Below are 18,043 nucleotides of genomic sequence, written 5' to 3' on the forward strand. Positions count from 1 at the left end.
GTAGAGAATCACCCAATTATCCAACACGTATTTACCTTCATGTTTCTCTCTCTGGGAGAGTTCGCAGTGGTCAGACTCCTTTCAGTGCCACCTGGCCTCCTCCCCAAACTCAAGCATTGTAAGATCTCATTTTTGTTAAGTCTAATAAATCTCTTGTTTTAGTTACAAGACTAAATATGTTTAGAAGATCTCATCTGTGTAGCTCTGATGTCTAGCCTTCAATGATGAAAAGTTTACTCCTTTTGATCCCTAAAGAATTTTAGTAGAAATCCAAAGGCCTGTGCAATCTGTCTTGAGGACTTGTGTTCTTGTGGATTACAGGTCCCCACCGAGAAATGCAGGCAGCCTCTAGTAGTTGGAAAAGGTACAAAGAAGGATTGTCCCTTAGAACTTTTGGAGGTAGTGTGGCTGCTGCCAACACCTTGATTTTTGTCCAGTGACACCCATTTCTGACTTCTGACCTTCAGAACTGTAAGATCCTAAATTTTTGTGGTTTTAAGCCACCAAGTTTGCAGTAATTTGTTACAGCCACAGTAGGAAATTAAAACATCCTCCCCCAAATAAATACATGGATGACAAAAGCAGCCACACTGTTTCCTTATCTCTTCCTTTTAAAACTATTAGATGAAAAAAATGTCACATTGTTTTCTTACTTCTTCCTTTTAAAATTATTGCTTGGTGTGCAACCCCATTTTAATAAAACGTCACAGTCAAAGGTGATTGTTACTGATGGTCTCTCAGATCCTTTAGTATCCTTTTCATGTTTTTTTTTTTAAATCAATGCTAGAAAATGACTGAATAAACAGTGCTTTATATGACATAAAACAAGAGAAATTGCTTTGGAACAGTAAACATCAAACAAGTAATTGACTGTGTATTTGTTACTCACTAGATTGTAAACTGCAGAAGGCTTGGGGAAATGTCTGCTTTTTTTTACTGAAGGGTAGCAGAGTATGCCACCCCAAAATATACCACGTTGGCATCGGGATTATTTTGAACTGAGGGCAATTGAGAAGAAGCAGGAAGAGAAACACTGTGTGCACTTCCCCTATCTGACTACAAGCAGTACAGAACTTTGTAGTGGTGTCCCCTTACCCTCTCCACCAGGAAGGAGAGATGCTGATTGCCTGCGACAACTGTAGACCCTTATCAGCCCAGAGTCACTGCTGGAGAAATCTACATAACCAACCTTTTTTTTTTTTTTCAATTTTTAAAAATGTTTATTTATTTTTGAGAGAGAGAGAGAGACAGAGTCAGAGAGAGATAGAGAAACAGAGACAGAGTGCAATCAGGGGAGGGGCAGAGAGAGAGGGAGACACAGAATCTGAAGCAGGCTTCAGGCTCTGAGCTGTCAGCACAGTGCCCGATGCAGGGCTTGAACAATCAAACCACGAGATCATGACCTAAGCCCCAAAATCAGACACTCAACTGACTGAGCCACCCAGGAGCCCCCATAACAAACCTTCTTAACTAGCTCTTCTTTTCCATTAATTGCCCCAAATATTTACATTCCTACAGTTTGCCACCCTAGAAACTCAAGGTTCCTTTCCTATTTCTTATCCCTTCTCTAAAAATGCATTGTTTGTTTGTCAGGATGCTATGTAAGTCCAAGTTCTAACCACCCTTTGAGATACTCAGCACTGATAGCTCCCATGTGTATGTGCGATGCACGTTTATAAACCTATGTTTGTTTATCTGTTGTTAATCTGTCATTGTCGTCATTGTCATTCTAATATGGGGTCCTGGTAGTGTAAAAAGATTTTTTCCTCCCCTGCCTCACCATATTTGGTGTCTAACACCAAAAACTATTTGTTGATAAAAAAATGAATGAATGAAACATTTTTGTCTTCTGTAAATCCAGGCCTTTATTTGCAATGAATCTATTCAGCATGGTTTTTTGACCATATAACATTCACAGAGAAATGGTTCCTGTCTCACATAACAGAGATGTATATATTATGTTTTAGTATTTTCTGAATACAACCACTATTTTACCAGGTTTGAGTAATGGGTAAAAACGTGCATCACTACAGTGGACCGCTTAATATGTTTCTGAAAGTAGCAAGCAGAAACTATGGTTAGAGTTAACATGTTTACCCAAAATCAAATAAACTGTGAATATGGTTCATATTTCCATGCCCAGGGGACATGTGCCCAAGTTCCCAGAGTCCGCAGCCAGCTGCAGGGCCCGCTCATAGTACTCCAGCGCTTTATGCATTTCTCCTTGGACTTTGTAGATAAACCCAAGAATGCTCAAGCTTTCTATGTCTGATGCGTTTCTGGAAAGTTTTCTTAAAGTCAGTTTCTCCAAAGAATTAATACATTTATCCCTTATCAGTGACACCTTTTCTATTTTTAATGCTTTTAAATAATGGATAATTGCATTGACTTCAGATTTCTTTTGAAATTCCTGAAACTGACCATAGTGGAAATGTACCTTTTGGAGTGATTCTTCGTCGAGGGATTTCAAGGAAAACAATTTTTGGTAAATGTCTTCAGCTTTTCTGTGGTTGCCAGCTTCTATGTACATACCGGCCAGGTGTATATAAGCAATCTCAAATGTGGGCTTTTGCTCCAGAGCAAATTGAAAATGAGATATGGCTAATCTTACCATTTTGTCAACATTTTCTCTATCCTGACCCCTGGGCTGCCAGTTTGCTGCTCTCTTTATTTGGATCATTTGTGCCCTGTAACAAAGCCCGATCTGGTGATGCAGGAAAGCAGAGGAGGGCGTCGCTTGCAGGGCCTTCTTTAAGAGCTGAAGAGCTTTATCCAGAGAATTTTTCCTTCGATAAAACTTGGCCGCATATCGAAAGACGTAGGTCTGCGAGGACATGTTGGTCAGTGCTTCTTCAATGTACTTTTCTCCTTCATCTTCTTGGCCCACGTCCTGAAGCTTCAGGGCAAGCAGAGCCTTGATATAGGCATCTTCTGGATTTAGCCTGATGGCCTCTTTTAGAGGCTGCAGACAAATCGACTCGCTGACCTCTGTCGATTTGTTAAAGCCGTCCAGGCGATAGGTGGTAATCGCGTAGCCGGTGCTGAATTCAGGGTTTTCAGGGTCCACGGCCAGAGCCTTTTCGAAGCAGGCCTTGGCTCGTTCGTAGTTCTTTCCTCCACACTTCAGCAAGGCCCACCCCTCCTCGCAGTCCATCTGAGGACAATCCATCCTGTAGCAGGAGGGGGTTGCAAACTTCTTACAAGCTCTGCCCACCCTGTCCAGGTAGGTCTGGGCTTCTGCCAACCTGCCCATGTGGTAATAGAGCCAGGCGTAGTTGCCCCAGGTGACCAACCTTCTCACGTCCGACTGGTTGCCGTGCTCCTGCTCGATTAAGTCTTCAGCCTCCTTCAGGCTCCCCAGGGCTTCCTGGTTCTGGCCTTTCAGGTGTTGGACATAGGCCAGCAGGTTGTGTATTCCCACATTGTACTTGGTGTCTAGGAACTCAATCTCCTCCAAGATCCTGTTCTCTAAATCCGGCATCTCACTGTCTTCAACTAGCAGCTCCCAGGTGAAGTGGCATCTCAGCTGAACCAGCTTATCTTTGACCTCATCGGCATTCTTACTGCAAAAAACAAAAACAAATTTTCTTTGTTAAGTGAGGAATGGTCAATAGAAAGAAGCCAGATAAAACATATCCTTAGGAGTTAGCCTTGGAAAGGTCATGGCTGTTTTGATTTTCTTTGGAATCCTGACGTTTCCAAGATCTGCACAGACTTTGAATGCAGTTTTCTTGGTCCCATACACTGGCTTCACCACTTTTTACCAAGTAACCTCTCTGTGTGTCAGAGTTTTGTTTGTAAAATGGGGATAGGGATAGACTCACTACACTTGAATCTGAAGTTGGGTGAAAATGAATAAGCCTAACTATGTGAAGTATCTAGAGTACATATTACATGCTATAATGAGAGTTCCCTATTTTTCTATTCCTATAATCAGGACAGAAACCAGTTAGAAACATAGAGCCTGGGTGGCTCAGTCAGTTGAGCAACCGACTTGGCTCAGGTCATGATCTCACAGTGAGTTTGAGCCCTGTGTTGGGCTCTGTGCTGACAGCTCAGGGCTTTGGATTCTGTCTCCTCTGCCTCTCCCTGGCTCGTGCTCTCTCTCTCTCTCAAAAATAAATAAACATTAAAAAAATTAAAACAAACAAACAAACAAAATCCCACCTCTCTCAACAAAGACAAAGAAAAGCTTGGGACCAGATAGCTTCATTGGTGAATTCTACCACATGTTTAAGTGTCAGGAGCACTGCTGAGCTGCCAGGCATCAAGCTTAAAGTAACAAGCCCAACCGTATATCTGATAAGGGATTAATATCCAGACTATATAAACAACCCTCACAACAACAACAACAAAATAGGTGACTAAAAAATGGCCAAAGGACTTAAAACAGATATTTCTCCAAAGAAGATACACAGATGGCCGATAAGCACATGAAAAGGTGCTCGACATCACCAATCATTAGTGAAATGCAGATCGAAAACACAAGACACCACTTCACACCCATTCAGATGGCCACCCTCAACAAAACAGAAAACAGAAAAAACAAGTGTTGGCAAGGATATGGAGAAGTTATTAGTGTGAATGTAAAATGGGACCGTTGCTGTTTCCACATGGTGGAATCATCATGGTGATGATTCCTCAGAAAATGAAACAACTGCTGTGTGATTCAGCAATGTCACTTCTGGATATGTACCCAAAATAGGCAAAAACAGAGACTTGAACAGACGATTTGCATACTTATATTCATAGCAGGCATTGTTCACAATAGTCAAAAGGTGGAAGCATCCTAAATGTGCATCAAGGGAAGAATGGCTAAACAAAGTGGTAAATACATACAGTGGCATGTTATTCAGCCTTAAAATGGAAGGACATTCTATCACCTGTTCCAACATGGATAAGCCTTGAAGACATTGTGCTAAGTGAAATAAGGCAGTCACAATGGGCCGCTTATTGTATGCATTCCTGTATATGAAATATCCACAGTGGGCAAATCCACAGAGAGAAGGCAGATTAATGGTTGCCAGGGCCTGGGGTGAAGGATGAGTGGGGAGTGACTGCTTCAGGGATGCAGGGTTTTTCCCCTCAGGTGAGGAAAATGTTCTTGAAGTGGATACTGGTGATGGCTGGACAACATTGTGAATGCACTAAATACCACAAAATTGTACGCTTAAAAAATAGTTAAAATAGCTAATTTTATCATATATAGATCTTATCACAATGACAAATCATACTAGTAACCTAAACAGAAATTCTACAAATGATATATATTTTTTTTCATTAGTACATGTTGAAATAAACACAAAATCATTAAAACATAAACACCAATTAGAATGCCATCTGAAATAGTCTCACAAACCCTCCACTGGTACACTTTAAGAAACATCGGTATAGGAGTGAAATCGGACACCACTGAGTAGAAACTCTGGCTCATGTCCCAGCTCTGTCACTTACTGTCTGTGTGATCTTAATGTTTCTAAATCTAAGGTTCATTATAGCAAAATTAGTGTGTTATGAGTACCTGCTTCATAGGTGTCTTTTGAGGGTTTTTAAAATAATTAAATAAATTTGCATAATAATCTGAATTTTTAAAAATTTATGTATTTATTTTGAGAGAGACAGAGACAGCATGAATGGGGGAGGGCGTGGGGAAAGAATCCTAAGCAGGCTCCATAGGGTCAGCGCAGAGCCTGACGCAGGGCTCAAACCCATGAAGCTGTAAGATCCTGCCTGACCTGAGCCGAAACCAAGAGTGGGATGCTTAACTGACTGAGCCCCCCAGGCGCCCCATAATTTACATAATAATTTTAGAAGCCAGGCTTACACTTAATAAGCATTTAGGAAGTGATAGCTACTTTATCATTATTATCATTATTATTTTCCTTATCAGTGACAACCCACTGTTTGTCAATGGACCTAGGAGGAGGGTTGTAATTATGCATTTTCTAGAACTTTTGCCCCTTCAAAATTCTGCCCACTGGAACACAAAATGGAAATTTGCAAGTCAATATCAATTTTTTAAAAATCTGTTGATATTAAGGGTTATTTAATTCAAGATTCAGTTTGGACAGCATAGAAATTCCCGCATTAGGCTACACAACTGCGGTCCAGCCCCACGTACAGGAAGGTATCTGCAGACCACTGGCTTCCCCAGGGGAGAGGTAATCTGCTAATCTTAAATGCAGTCATCCTGAAAAGTCCTGACATAGGAGCCCAGCAGCCACAGATAGTGCGACCAGAAGTCTACAGAGGAGGGCCTTGCTCCCTAGACAATGAGCTCCCCCTACCGCATGCCCGCAGTACTTTCCTCAAGACATCCGGGAGAGTCTGGGGCTGGGGCTCACATGGCTGTGGGGGGTCCTTTTCCCCCATGGTGAGGAGCCAGCAGAAAGCAGTGTCCCTTTCCAGTCAAACTGTCCATTCCCTCCCTTGGTCAGAGAGAAGGGAGTTTGGAAGAGAATTTCAGAGACTGGGATCGTTTTCTCCCTTCCTACAAAACTCTTTTCCTGCAGTGTCCCTTTCCAGACAAACTGTCCATTCCCTCCCTTGGTCAGAGAGAAGGGAGTTTGGAAGAGAATTTCAGAGACTGGGATCATTTTCTCCTTCCTACAAAACTCTTTTCCTGCATCTCTCTGCTTCTATGGGCTTTATTATGAGGTAAGCTTCCTCAGGGTGATGAAAAAGAAAAAAGGAAAGAAGAGAAAAAGAAAAAGCCCAAATTAATGAACACTCAGTCTCCAAGCAGATGCTTACCTGGAAGAGTAAGGAAATTCGACATCACTGAAATCAAGTCTTTTGAGATAGTATTGATTACCATGGTTTTCCAGAACTTTAGCCTGACAGACAGAGAAGCAGAGAAGTCCTTACCTCATGGTTGCCAATTCTGTTTTGCAGGACTTGTTCAGCTGTGGGCTCCTCTGAGATCCAGCCAGGAGACGGGGGTTTCAGGATGTGAGCCCCACCACAAGGTTAAATAAGAAGGATAAACAGTTCATGATGTAACCTGTGGGTGTGTTGTTGCCAAGTTAGACTGGAAACCGAGATGAAAACTGAAAGTGGAAAGTGAAACTAGTGAGCAGAGTTCCTGCTTGGGGAAAATGAAACTGAGAAGAGGCTGGGGGGCGGGGGGGGGGTGGACGTGGTGGTTATCGGGGAAGCAGACTCACTGATGTGCTAATTCTTCTCTCAGGCTCTGCCTGGCCTTGTGTAGAGCTGGGAGTGTGGCAATGCCGGACCCTAGAGCCTGGAGAAGCTGGCTTCGGGAACTTGCCACACTCATGTCCCACATCTGTGCCTCTGTTTGCTTATCTGGAAACAGAAAACATCCCTTTCATGGCATAAAATTCTGCAGCTCTCCAAGCTTGAGTCTTACTTAACCCAAATATGCTGCTGTTGTCTGAGAGGCTGTGTTTTACCAGTTCTTCTCTGCCTTTGATTTTTGCATACCCTTCCTGAGAATGGCCAATGACAGTAAGAGCCTGTACCCTCTTCCTTGTTCGTTGGAACAGAAAAAGTGTATGTGCTAGCATCTTGAGACTTCAGACAGAACACGTTATGCCTTAATGATGGTATTTTTAATGCCCTCTATGGTAGTCATCTAAAATGTCCTTACTCAGCAGATATGACTCTCATAGCTGCTCAGGAGACTGTCCAGTTCTGGGGGTGCCCATGGCACCAGGCTTGGCATCCCTCGTCCTGGCCCACGTCACTGTCTATGCTCAGGGTGTCTGTGATAACAGGGCGATGAGAACAGTGCTAAAACTGGGGGTTAGGCTCCTGTTAGTGGTGTCTGCCAAGTCCCTGTTTCTTCCCACTTTTCACTGGAAATTGTCCCACCCTCCTGATACATGTCATAGAGTGAGGGTTCTCCAGCTGCTTTCGCAAAGCAAGTTTATCCCCAACCACAGTTAATTTAGTCCTAGAAAGGCTCCCTGTTGAGATGAATGTGAACAGCGAGTCCTGAAATGGAGAATTGCTAGGGGTCCCAATATGGAGCTGGGAGATCTTTAAGAAAATGGGAGTTTGGCATGTCCACCCCCGAGTGGAGACTTGTAGTAGACTCTAAGTCTAAAGTTCTTTCTCGTCCAGCAAGAAAGTGGATGCAGGATTAAAGTACGAGAGATGGCTAATGTCCAGGAAAAGACAGGAGCCCCAAATAAAGGTCCTTGCTCCATATTTATTAAGATCAGAAGGCTTACAAATGTGGTGGGCTTGCACAAAGAGACAATGAACCTGTGAACATTAACTCATGGGCATGAGGGAAAGGAGGTTTTGAAGATACATGGTGTTTGGGGTTTGGGTCAATATGAAACAAAATTCTGACCCCAGGCAGATGGGCAGATGGTTGTTAAAGGCAAACATGAGGCAACATCTGTTTAATTTAGTTAGCCTAGGGGAAAAGACACAGCAAGTAACCTCAGGGTTAACAAGGCACCTTTCTTTTGCTAATCAGCTCCGCTGTGGACAGCTTCACCCACAGCAGTCTATAGCCCTATTTACATGTTTACCTAATTTGGTCCTTCCTTCCTGTGAAAGCAGCTTTCTGCTATAGTACTAAACTGGGGGGCGTTTTCACCCTGAAAACCTAATCTTAACTCATATACCTTGTATTAGGAGCTTTGCCCCCCTCTCTATTCTGGGGGCCTTGGCCCCACCTTCTTTATACTGCGGCCTTGGCCTAGCCCTCTCTATGCTTATTTACCTAATCTTGTTTACCCATACTTGGGTGTGAGCATCCTATGGCTTTGTAATTCTTTATGCCTTGTTAACCCATCAGTGCAAGCCCAGGGAGCTCCTAAACTTATTCCCCAAAGAGCTGGAACTCTCAAACCTGGGCCTTAACCACAGAACCATGGGCTGGAACATTTCTATGTATCAGGTAGTCAGCTCACATGTCGTCAAAATCAATAATTATTCTTTCAAAACAACTTGTGGTTTTTGCCTTTAGAAACTCCTAATTTCTTCCCCCAGTCATTTGATCCCTCTCGAAAATATCTTCCAAGCTGCAATCCCCAAGACTCGAAATAAATGCATTGCTTTTTTTTTTTACAGCCTGAGTCTGAGATCTGTTGACATTCTGTGGTGTCAGAGAAGTGAGATCCAGAGTGACTGCCTTCTGTTCCAAGCCACAGTGGGCACATGTGAGGTAACTGCAGGACACCATTGTTCTCCACCGTGTCCCTTGGCAACCTTGTTCTTGGTGGTAAGTCCTCCTGGGCCCAAACCTCCGATTTTGGTGGAGGTTGAGACCCTTGTTTGGGTGTCCTCTGCTGCTGCTGGTTTCTGTCTTCTCTTATTTCTGAAGGGAGGATTCTGTTTTCACTCTTTTTGAATAGAAGATTCGGTTTTAGCTTCTTGATGAGTACTTTGTTTAGGGAAATCATTCTTCTATGGGGACTCCTGATAACCAGCCCCCTGCTGGAGCTCCTGCAGGATTTATGTTTAAGGAACATGGCCCTTCTTGCTGTAAAAATGTTTGCCCTTTTAAGACTCACATTCCCCGGGGTGATTTAAAACCTCATCGACCAACATGGGGCACTTTTGAGAGCCCATACTTAGGTTACTTGCATGCACAACTGGAAAGGGGTTATAAAACCAAACAAAATGAGTGGAGAGCTTATTTTAAAACTGGAGATTCCAAAAGAAACACTGGAAAGGTTGCTTCCCTTCAGGCACTAAGTCTACATTCCCGGCAGCTAATTCAGACCCTTCTAAGAGGCTCTCAAATTTAGAAGAATCAGTGATGCCTCTCAACACCTTGCTCCTCTTCCTCTGTTCTGCACCCACCCCTGCTGCTCCCACCCCTTCCCCACCCCTTCTTCCCACCCTCTCTCTCCCACTCTCCATGTACACATCCTAGATGAGCTGGACGGCCCTTCCGTAATGACTATCCGGAGCTTCGTGTAGATCCTGCAAGCATCCAGGCTCCTTTCCCAGTTAGATCTAAGGAAGGAGGCCCTGAGACTTCAGTTCCTTATGCTCCTTGGACTAAGGCAGAACTGTGAGCCATTACCAAGGACTTTCTGGATGCCTTTGAATACCCTCTAGGATTCGCTAAAGAATTCCATGTAGTTAATTAGACCTAGGAGCCTGGTTATTCTGATCTTTATCAACTTGTCCACATGCATTTAAGTGAGGATCAGGCGAGGGAATGGATTTAAAAAGTAGGTCACACAAAGCCTTTTGATAATTTTTCTAAGTGAAAAGCTGTAGACAAAACAGAAGCTTTTTAAGCTAGCTAAAAATCTACATAAAACTACTCCTGAGATTTTTTTCCAGAGAGTATAGACTGGGAAAAAAAATCAACAATGTACTCAATGGCCATATAAATCTTTTTTAAAAAAATTATTGTGATAGAGTAAACAAACAAAAATTTACACAGGAAATTTCTTTTTATTTACCTCTACCCTTGTTACTTAAAAGACAAAATTGGCTCTAATAGCCTAAGAGCCCTCTCCACTCTAAGGAGAAGAATGCTCATATGACAGAATAGGGCAGCTCCAGGGATAAGGGACCCCTTCCTTCTACCCAGCACCTTAGGGGGAATAGATCTTGTTATTGGGAATGAGGCGACATGAGCTCTTACAGATACAGGAGCAACACTGGCAGTTCTGAACCCCACAAGCCTCCCCTTCCCTGACTTTGGACTCAGGAACACTGCACATGACAGGGATGTCTAATACCGCATGACACTTTGTAGATCCTTACCTGTCCCCTTTCAGCTGGAGTCCTTCCAGGGCACACACCCATTCCTTCTGGTCCCTACAGCTTCTATTTACTGGTTAGGTTACAGTGACTTTCTTGACATTTATCAGGCACACAATTTCTTCTCGCAAAAGGGGAACATGTTTTTGCAAACAGCAGAACAACCACACATAGAAAATTCAACTTCGCTTCTGGATTGTGAAATTTCTTTGTATAGTTTCTAGGGCAAGACTAAAGGGCCTTAGAGCAAGTGTCCCCAAAATATGCCGCTTTGGCACGTGGACTGTTTTGAGCTGAAGGCGATCGAGCCCCTGTGGGCTCAAGAGAAATAACTGTTACCTTCCTGCTTGTCTCACTCCGTATGCCTGCCCAGGACATGCACGTTGTCAGTTCCTCTTTTGGCCATTTCTGGGAGTGACTCTGGATCTTAGGAAGTTGATATCCTTTGCATCCTCTCTGAGGATCTATCTTATACCCAGGGGGTGGTTATTTAGCATTGCCAGAAACATTTACTGTTTGTCCCGGCTGGAAGTGGACAAGAACGTTTTAAGTAGCTCTGAAGTCAAAAGCTGGCCAGATTGGGAGCTGATGTTCAGAGCCTGCTAGGAAGTTTGTGTGTGTGTGTGTGTGTGTGTGTGTGTGTGTGTGTGTGTGTGTTTTAAGGCCTTCTGTCCTAAGTTACAGTTAGAACTGCATACCCAAGGGGAAAGAAGCAAACTGAGGATAATGTAACTCCATAGGTGGGTCAACTTATGATGCCATTTAAGTCACAACCCAATTCTTTGAGGAACTGAGTGCAACTGTGCTTTTGTAAACCGATGAGTTCTGCATTATCATACCCATCTCTGAACAAGAGCTCTTAGGTCTCTGCTTGCATTTGTCTGCCTTGTAGACATGTGGTCTTTTCTACCTCTGGATGAAATTGCCAGAATGAATGTGTAGAAGAGCTCTGTTTAATTGGCTTAAAGACTATTAAGTGCTTACATATATGTAGTATTCATAATAATTCTCAAAAATATAATAGCAATTAATCCGAATAAGTTGCAAGGTCATATGGCCTAGGATTCATCTTTAATCAAGAAAAGCTAATTGTGGTTTATTGGTTTAATTAAAAGCAGGCACATTTTCAGAGTAGCCAGCATTAGATGAAATGCGGGTAAGCAACATTCTCTACCTGGATTTACTAAGGTCATATTATCTCTGTTACATAATTTGTCAGCAAGAAAGGTAATTTAAAGGTGGTGGTTAGTTGTTTAATGTCTTGTGAAATGTTATTGACTAATCTAAACATAATTATTAAGAACAAGTGAATTAAATAGATGTGAGTAAGATAATATTTATAAACTAGATTTCCAACAATATTAATGTCTTCAGAAATAATGTCCCCAAATCTTTTTGATAACTGAAAATCCTAGAGTTTTGCTAAGTTAAATTAGATGATGGATAGTCATTAAATATTTAGATCATTTCCAAATAAGATAAGATAATACACTGAGACAGATGCTGATTGCTAAGTATAAGTTTATTTGCTTTTGGTTTTTAATTTTTACAGAAAAACTATATATATATTTTTTTTTCTTCTGGTTTTTAATTTTTAGAGAGAGATATATATATTAGAATATTTAGGTCTATTAATAAATAAGTGTTACAAAAATAATTAAAATTACTGTAAGGGGGACTATACTTCTAGAAAGTTTATAAATTTGCCAGGCCATCAGGCGCCTGGGTGTCTCAGGTGGTTAAGCATCTGACTTCAGCTCAGGTCACGATCTCATGGTTTGTGAGTTTGAGCCCCATGTCAGGCTCTGTGCTGACAGTTTGGAGCCTGGAGCCTGCTTTGGATTCTGTGTCTCCCTCTCTCTCTCTGCCCCTCCCCTGTTCATGCTCTGTCTCTCTCTTTCTTTCAAGAATAAATAAACATTAAAAAATTAATTTCTCCTCTTTTTAGCTGGTTACCTATTGGACATTGGAACCCTCTTATGCTTGGGATTACAAATTGTGCTGTTAATCATGGTCTTAATTTGTGCCCTATTCACCGTCTTCAGACTATTTGTGTCATGCATTTCTTATTTCTTTTTGCTGTTTCTTCCCAAAATGTTGTGATGATAGCTCAGAGACTAGAAATGATTGACCAAACCTTCCCTCTTGACATCTTTCCTCAACTGACAGATAAATATGGCTGAGGATGATGCCCAAGATCCACTTCCCTGAACCTCCCTGTTGCTCAAATGTAGCCGTTGTCCTTAGGTCAACAACTCCTGCACACACGTATTTCTCTCCTCTGTGGGACATGACATACCAGAAATGAACCTTCCTGTGATGAAGGACCCAAAACATAAAAATTAATCATCAGTGTTTCCTGAAAATTTATTGATCATCAATGCTTTCTGAAGAAAGATCTTGATCAAAAAGAGGAAATGTGAACAGAGTTACAAAGTGGAGCTAAGGGTTACATAATGGAGCTCCATTAGGGAAATGGAGGGGTTTATTTTGGTTTTGTTTTGAAGCCTCAGCTTGAAATTTCTTAAGAGGAACTTTGGCCACAGCAACTTTTTACTTGACATGTCACTGGAGGCAAGGGAAGCAAAAGCAAAAATGAACTATTGGGACTTCACCAAGATAAAACCTCCTGCACGGCGAAGGAAACAATCAGCAAAACTAAAAGGCAACCAATGGAATGGGAGAAGATATTTGCAAATGACATATCAGATAAAGGGTTAGTATCCAAAATCTATAAAGAACTTATCAAACTCAACACCTGAAAATCAAATAATCCGTCCAGCAAAGAAATGGGCAAAAGACATGAATAGACACTTTTCCAAAGAAGACATCTAGAAGGCTAATAGACACATGAAAAGATACTCAACATCATTCATCATCAGGGAAATACAAATCAAAACCACAGTGAGATACCACCTCACACCGTCAGAGTGGCTAAAATTAACAAATCAGGAAACAATAGATGTTGGCAAGGATGCAGAGAAAGGGGAACCCTTTTGCACTGCTGGTGGGAATGTAAACTGGTATAGCTACTATGGAGAACAGTATGGAGGTTCCTCAAAAAATTAAAAATAGAACTACCCTACAACCCAGCAATTTCACTACTAGGTATTTATCCAAAGTATACAAAAATGCTGATTGCAAGGGGCACATGCACCACAATATTTAGAGCAGCATTATCAACAATAGCCAAATTACGGAAAGAGCTCAAATGTTAAGCAACTGATGAATGGATAAAGAAGGTGTGGTATATATATATATACAATGAAATATCACTCGGTGATCAGAAAGAATGGAATTTTGCCATTTGCAACAACATGGATGGAACTAGATGCTGTTATGCTAAGCGAAACAAGTCAGGCAGAGAGAGATAAATATCATATGATTTCACTCATATGTAGAATTTAAGAAACACAACATATGAACATAGGGGAAGGGAAGGAAAAATCAGATAAAAACAGACCGATGCAAACCATAAGAGACTCTTAAATACACAGAACAAACTGAGGGTTGCTGGAGGGGAGGTGGGTGGAGGGATGGGCTAATAGGTGATGGACATTAAGGAGGACACTTTGGGATGAGCACTGGGTGTTGTATGTAAGTGATGGATTGCTGAATTCTACTCTTGAAATCATTATTACACTATATGTTAACTAACTTGGATTTAAATTAAAATAATAAAAAAGAAAGAAAATAATTCAAATAAAATCATTAATTAAAAAAAGAAAAAGAAATTTGTTAAGAGGAGACAATTAGACTCGCTTCCCTAGAAAGCTGGATCTGAGAAGTGTTGGACCTGTCGTATATATTTGGGTACCATTGTCAGCCATGTTTTTTTAACATGGCCTGAAAATAAAAACAGAAGAAGCTTATTGACAGAGAAGAACATCAAGTGGTTGAGATGAGAGAAACAGAGAACTGAAGTAAGAGATGGAAGGTTCTGATGATCCCTTTTGTCCACAGCTTTACCATCAAGAGTCAAGGGGCAAGGACCATGTGCAGGGGCTTGTGGGGTTTTCAGGTGAGTACAGAATTGTATGAAGTCAGACACCAATGACTGTAGGCCTGGGATCTTACTGATGGGTGTTCCTAGTGGTGCAAGCACTTAGCAGCAGTGTTTGGAACCAGATCTGTCTTGTACCCTAAAGGAGAGCTTCAGGTCATCATTGCCTGTCATGGAGGTTGGTGGCTGGATTCTGGATGACTGTGCAGAAAAGGAAGAATTGAGGGAGGGTGTAGCCCCATTTTCAATTAGCCTCCTAAATATAGAAAGAATCTACTGTAAAATATAAAACCTAACTCTTATTTCAAAGTGCTCAGGATTCTGGTGGTTACTTTTGGTTTCAGCTTGACAGAAATAAATAATCCACCTGGTTCAGGAATGAAGGAAATGGCCAAATACCAAGAATGCCTCTTAATCCCTGGTCACTTGGACAGGAGGCAAGAGCAAGATGTTGTGGTTTGACAAAAGATTTCCCAGCTCATCTCCCATTTCAGCCCTCACCAGTAATATAAGCCTCCATGGAGGCATCCTGAACTAGCCAGAAGGTTCTGTACAAATAAAACTTCTCAATACATAAGACACATTTATCCATGTGTTCTGATAAATGCTCAGGCCATAAACAAATGCTGAACTACATGCATTAGAAAAGCTCTCTTTTTGGGGGGAGAAAAGTGTCTTTGGAATTCTTGTGGAGAAAAGCAATTAGGTTTGTAATTTTCCAAATGCACTAGATAGAATGCAGAGAAGCAGACAGAACGTTTATGATCTTGTGATCACTGTGAGTTTGGCAATGGTCCTAGTTCTAATGGGTGCTGACTCAGAGTGAATAGGTAATTCAGAATCTTGCCCATGAGTGACACTAGACAAAGCAGAGAGGAAACAGCCAATAAAGTACACATGCATGCGTGACTGTGTGTGTGTGTGTGTTCAGTTAGGAAAGAAATCAAGAACTGGAGAAAATGAAACTTAATGGAAAATGAAATTTCAGTATCGGAAACCAGGAAAGTGACACTGGCCCTGTGTGTATGTTTTAAAACAAAAGTATATCATGAGTTCATCTACTGATTCAAGCTTATAAGGTTTTACTCAACCTAATTGTGTATCTCTTCTCCTGAATGGAGTATCTAACTGATACCCATATTCATCTGCTGTATTCCACAATGGGTAACAACAGCCTCAGAGTAACAAAATGCACAAAACAACCTTCAAAATGACTGCTGAGTAGAGTTTAAGGTTTGTTTTTTTTTTTCTGCCGCTTTTTTTGTCCATAAGATCTAATCCTTCTAAAATTGTAGAGTCAAATTACAGTGCACGAAAAGTCCCTGGGGGGTGGGGGTGATGCTGACCTTCAATGTATGGGTTCCAGGGCCTTGGCACCCTCAGGAAGTTCTTTGTAGGGGGAGCACTGTAAGAAGAATCTGCGGGAACTTATCACCACCCTGAAGGCTGTGAAAACCGGGCAGACACCGAGGTGGTCTGTGTGCCCCCTCCAACTGTCACATGGACCTCACCCCCGGTAGGGGTCCTGAGGCTGCAGAGAGTGACACTGGAGCCTTCCCTGGGGTGATTAGACCTGGCATGAGTCACACGGGCCGTCCTGGTCAAGTGAGGTGAACTGATGGGACAGAAAGTGGCTCACATACTTGCAGAGGGACTGGGAGTGATTGCCTGCACACGGAGAAGCTACATGAGAGGGAAGCTGGTGTCACGGAGAAGGTCACTGTGGATGACGCTAAGGACCAGAGCAAAGTTGTCCTGGCCTCTGAGCCTCTGTGGGCCTTCGGCCCTAGCAGGACCGCACCGCCCCGATGGGCCGAGGAAGTGCACCAAGCTCCAGGGCTGGCTTCTGTCCAACACTGATGCAGTGGCTCTGAGCATCCAGCTTATTTCTGGAGGCTCTGTGATGGGGACAGGTGGCAAGGAGCCAGCAAGCCCGTCTGCTGTGGGTGGCTTCTGCGTGGCTGGTGCCCCCTGCAAGGCCAAATTGGAGGACATCACCAGTGACACACAGTGCACCCCATCCATGTCCCCGACTCTGCCCACTCAGCCAGGGACAAGTTGGCACAGAGGCCCAATCCCTGCTCTCTCCACCGACCCCAAAGCTGCACATGCTTCTGGGTGGGGGCAGCTCATGGCCTAATCCAAGGCGCAGCCCTTCTTTACTATGTCCGCCTCACCCTGTAATGCTCTGCAGGGCCTCTCCCTTCTCCGCCTACTGTAATGGTTAGGACAGAAAGTGTCACCAAGGCAGCTTCTCCTCAGCTGAGAAGTGGAGGGGGTGGAGATCACTCGTGGGTCCCTTCAGTCCCTAATGAGAGCAGGAGAACAAAGCCAGCTGTGAGGCCATGGGCTGCGAGGAAGCCTGTCCCCACTCAGAGACCAGGGTACCTCTCTGTCCCACGGTGCACAAGGTCCCATGCCAGGGGAAGACAGACACCTGGCGCTTCAAGCAAATCACTTGGAATATTTTCTCATCGTGTGTGGTTTCATCCTCTAGCCTATATATATTTTGGCTCATTTGCCTCATTTTGGTGTACTTTTATATATGGCTTGTTGACCTTTTTATCCTGACAGTTTTGTTTTGAACATCATCAGAGAAATGTTGAGAGGATTTTACAACAAACACTAATATACTCAACCACCTAGATCCTACAGTAACATTTTACACATTAGCTTAATTGCATGTCTATTCATCCATCCAGTCTCCATCCATTAACTTACCTTAGTTTTTGTTGTGTAAGAAGGCAATTCGCTGATACAACATGTCAGCATGCATACTGTGATGACTTTAGTCACATCTCATTTACAAGAAAAAGACAATATTCTTGGTCTAGTAGGGTTTTTTCCTGCTGCTTAAATATAATAAATAAATAAATAAATTCTTGGTTTAGGAGTGACAAAGTTGGAAAGGGTGTCTTTGGCCTACCATAATTTAGATTTCTGGCTGACTCCCTTGTATTGTGGTTTTAATTGAATTTTTGCATTTTTATTTTTACATGTCAAGCATTCATTCACTTGCTATTATCAATGTAAGTTTTAGACTTGTCTGAAATATCTTGGGATGTAAGGAGTCCATGCCTACTAAAAAAAGAAAAGGTAAAGCTATTTTTTTTTCTTTGCTGTACAATTTTATTTTATTTTTTTTTAAATATTTTATTGTAAGATAAAGCTATTTTCTAGTTGCAACTTAAATTTAGGATTCTAAATTGGGCTGCAAAGCCCAAGTTCCACTCCTCCTGTGATTCCTCGGCTCTGGGAAACCCACAGATGTTTAGTGAGCCTGGGGTTCAAATATGTTACTGGCATGTTCAAGGCAGCCTTCATTGCCATGAGCTC

General features: G+C 42.3%; 2 protein-coding genes and 1 pseudogene across 2 annotated transcripts in view; 2 read left to right on the plus strand and 1 right to left on the minus strand.

Moving 5' to 3' along the window:
- Nucleotides 1-18,043, plus strand: part of LIPA (lipase A, lysosomal acid type) — a 167,381-nt gene that overhangs the window by 31,170 nt on the left and 118,168 nt on the right. Inside the window, exon 2 of the mRNA XM_039222021.1 lies at nucleotides 9,052-9,202. The gene's annotated coding sequence lies outside the window, so the exon portion shown is untranslated. The remainder of the gene's footprint in view (nucleotides 1-9,051; nucleotides 9,203-18,043) is intronic.
- On the minus strand, nucleotides 1,851-7,023 carry LOC120223785 (interferon-induced protein with tetratricopeptide repeats 1-like). The gene is made up of 2 exons (XM_039222016.1): nucleotides 6,868-7,023; nucleotides 1,851-3,563 (listed from the first exon to the last, which is right to left on the minus strand). Exons 1-2 carry the CDS (start codon nucleotides 6,870-6,872, stop codon nucleotides 2,126-2,128), a joined length of 1,443 nt encoding a protein of 480 aa, XP_039077947.1. The 5' UTR covers nucleotides 6,873-7,023; the 3' UTR covers nucleotides 1,851-2,125.
- Nucleotides 11,855-16,847, plus strand: LOC120223782 (annotated as a pseudogene).

This window comes from Hyaena hyaena, unplaced genomic scaffold (genome assembly GCF_003009895.1).
Source record: "Hyaena hyaena isolate Hyena2069 unplaced genomic scaffold, ASM300989v1 scaffold_1038, whole genome shotgun sequence".
In the NCBI taxonomy this organism is placed as follows: Eukaryota; Metazoa; Chordata; class Mammalia; order Carnivora; family Hyaenidae; genus Hyaena; species Hyaena hyaena.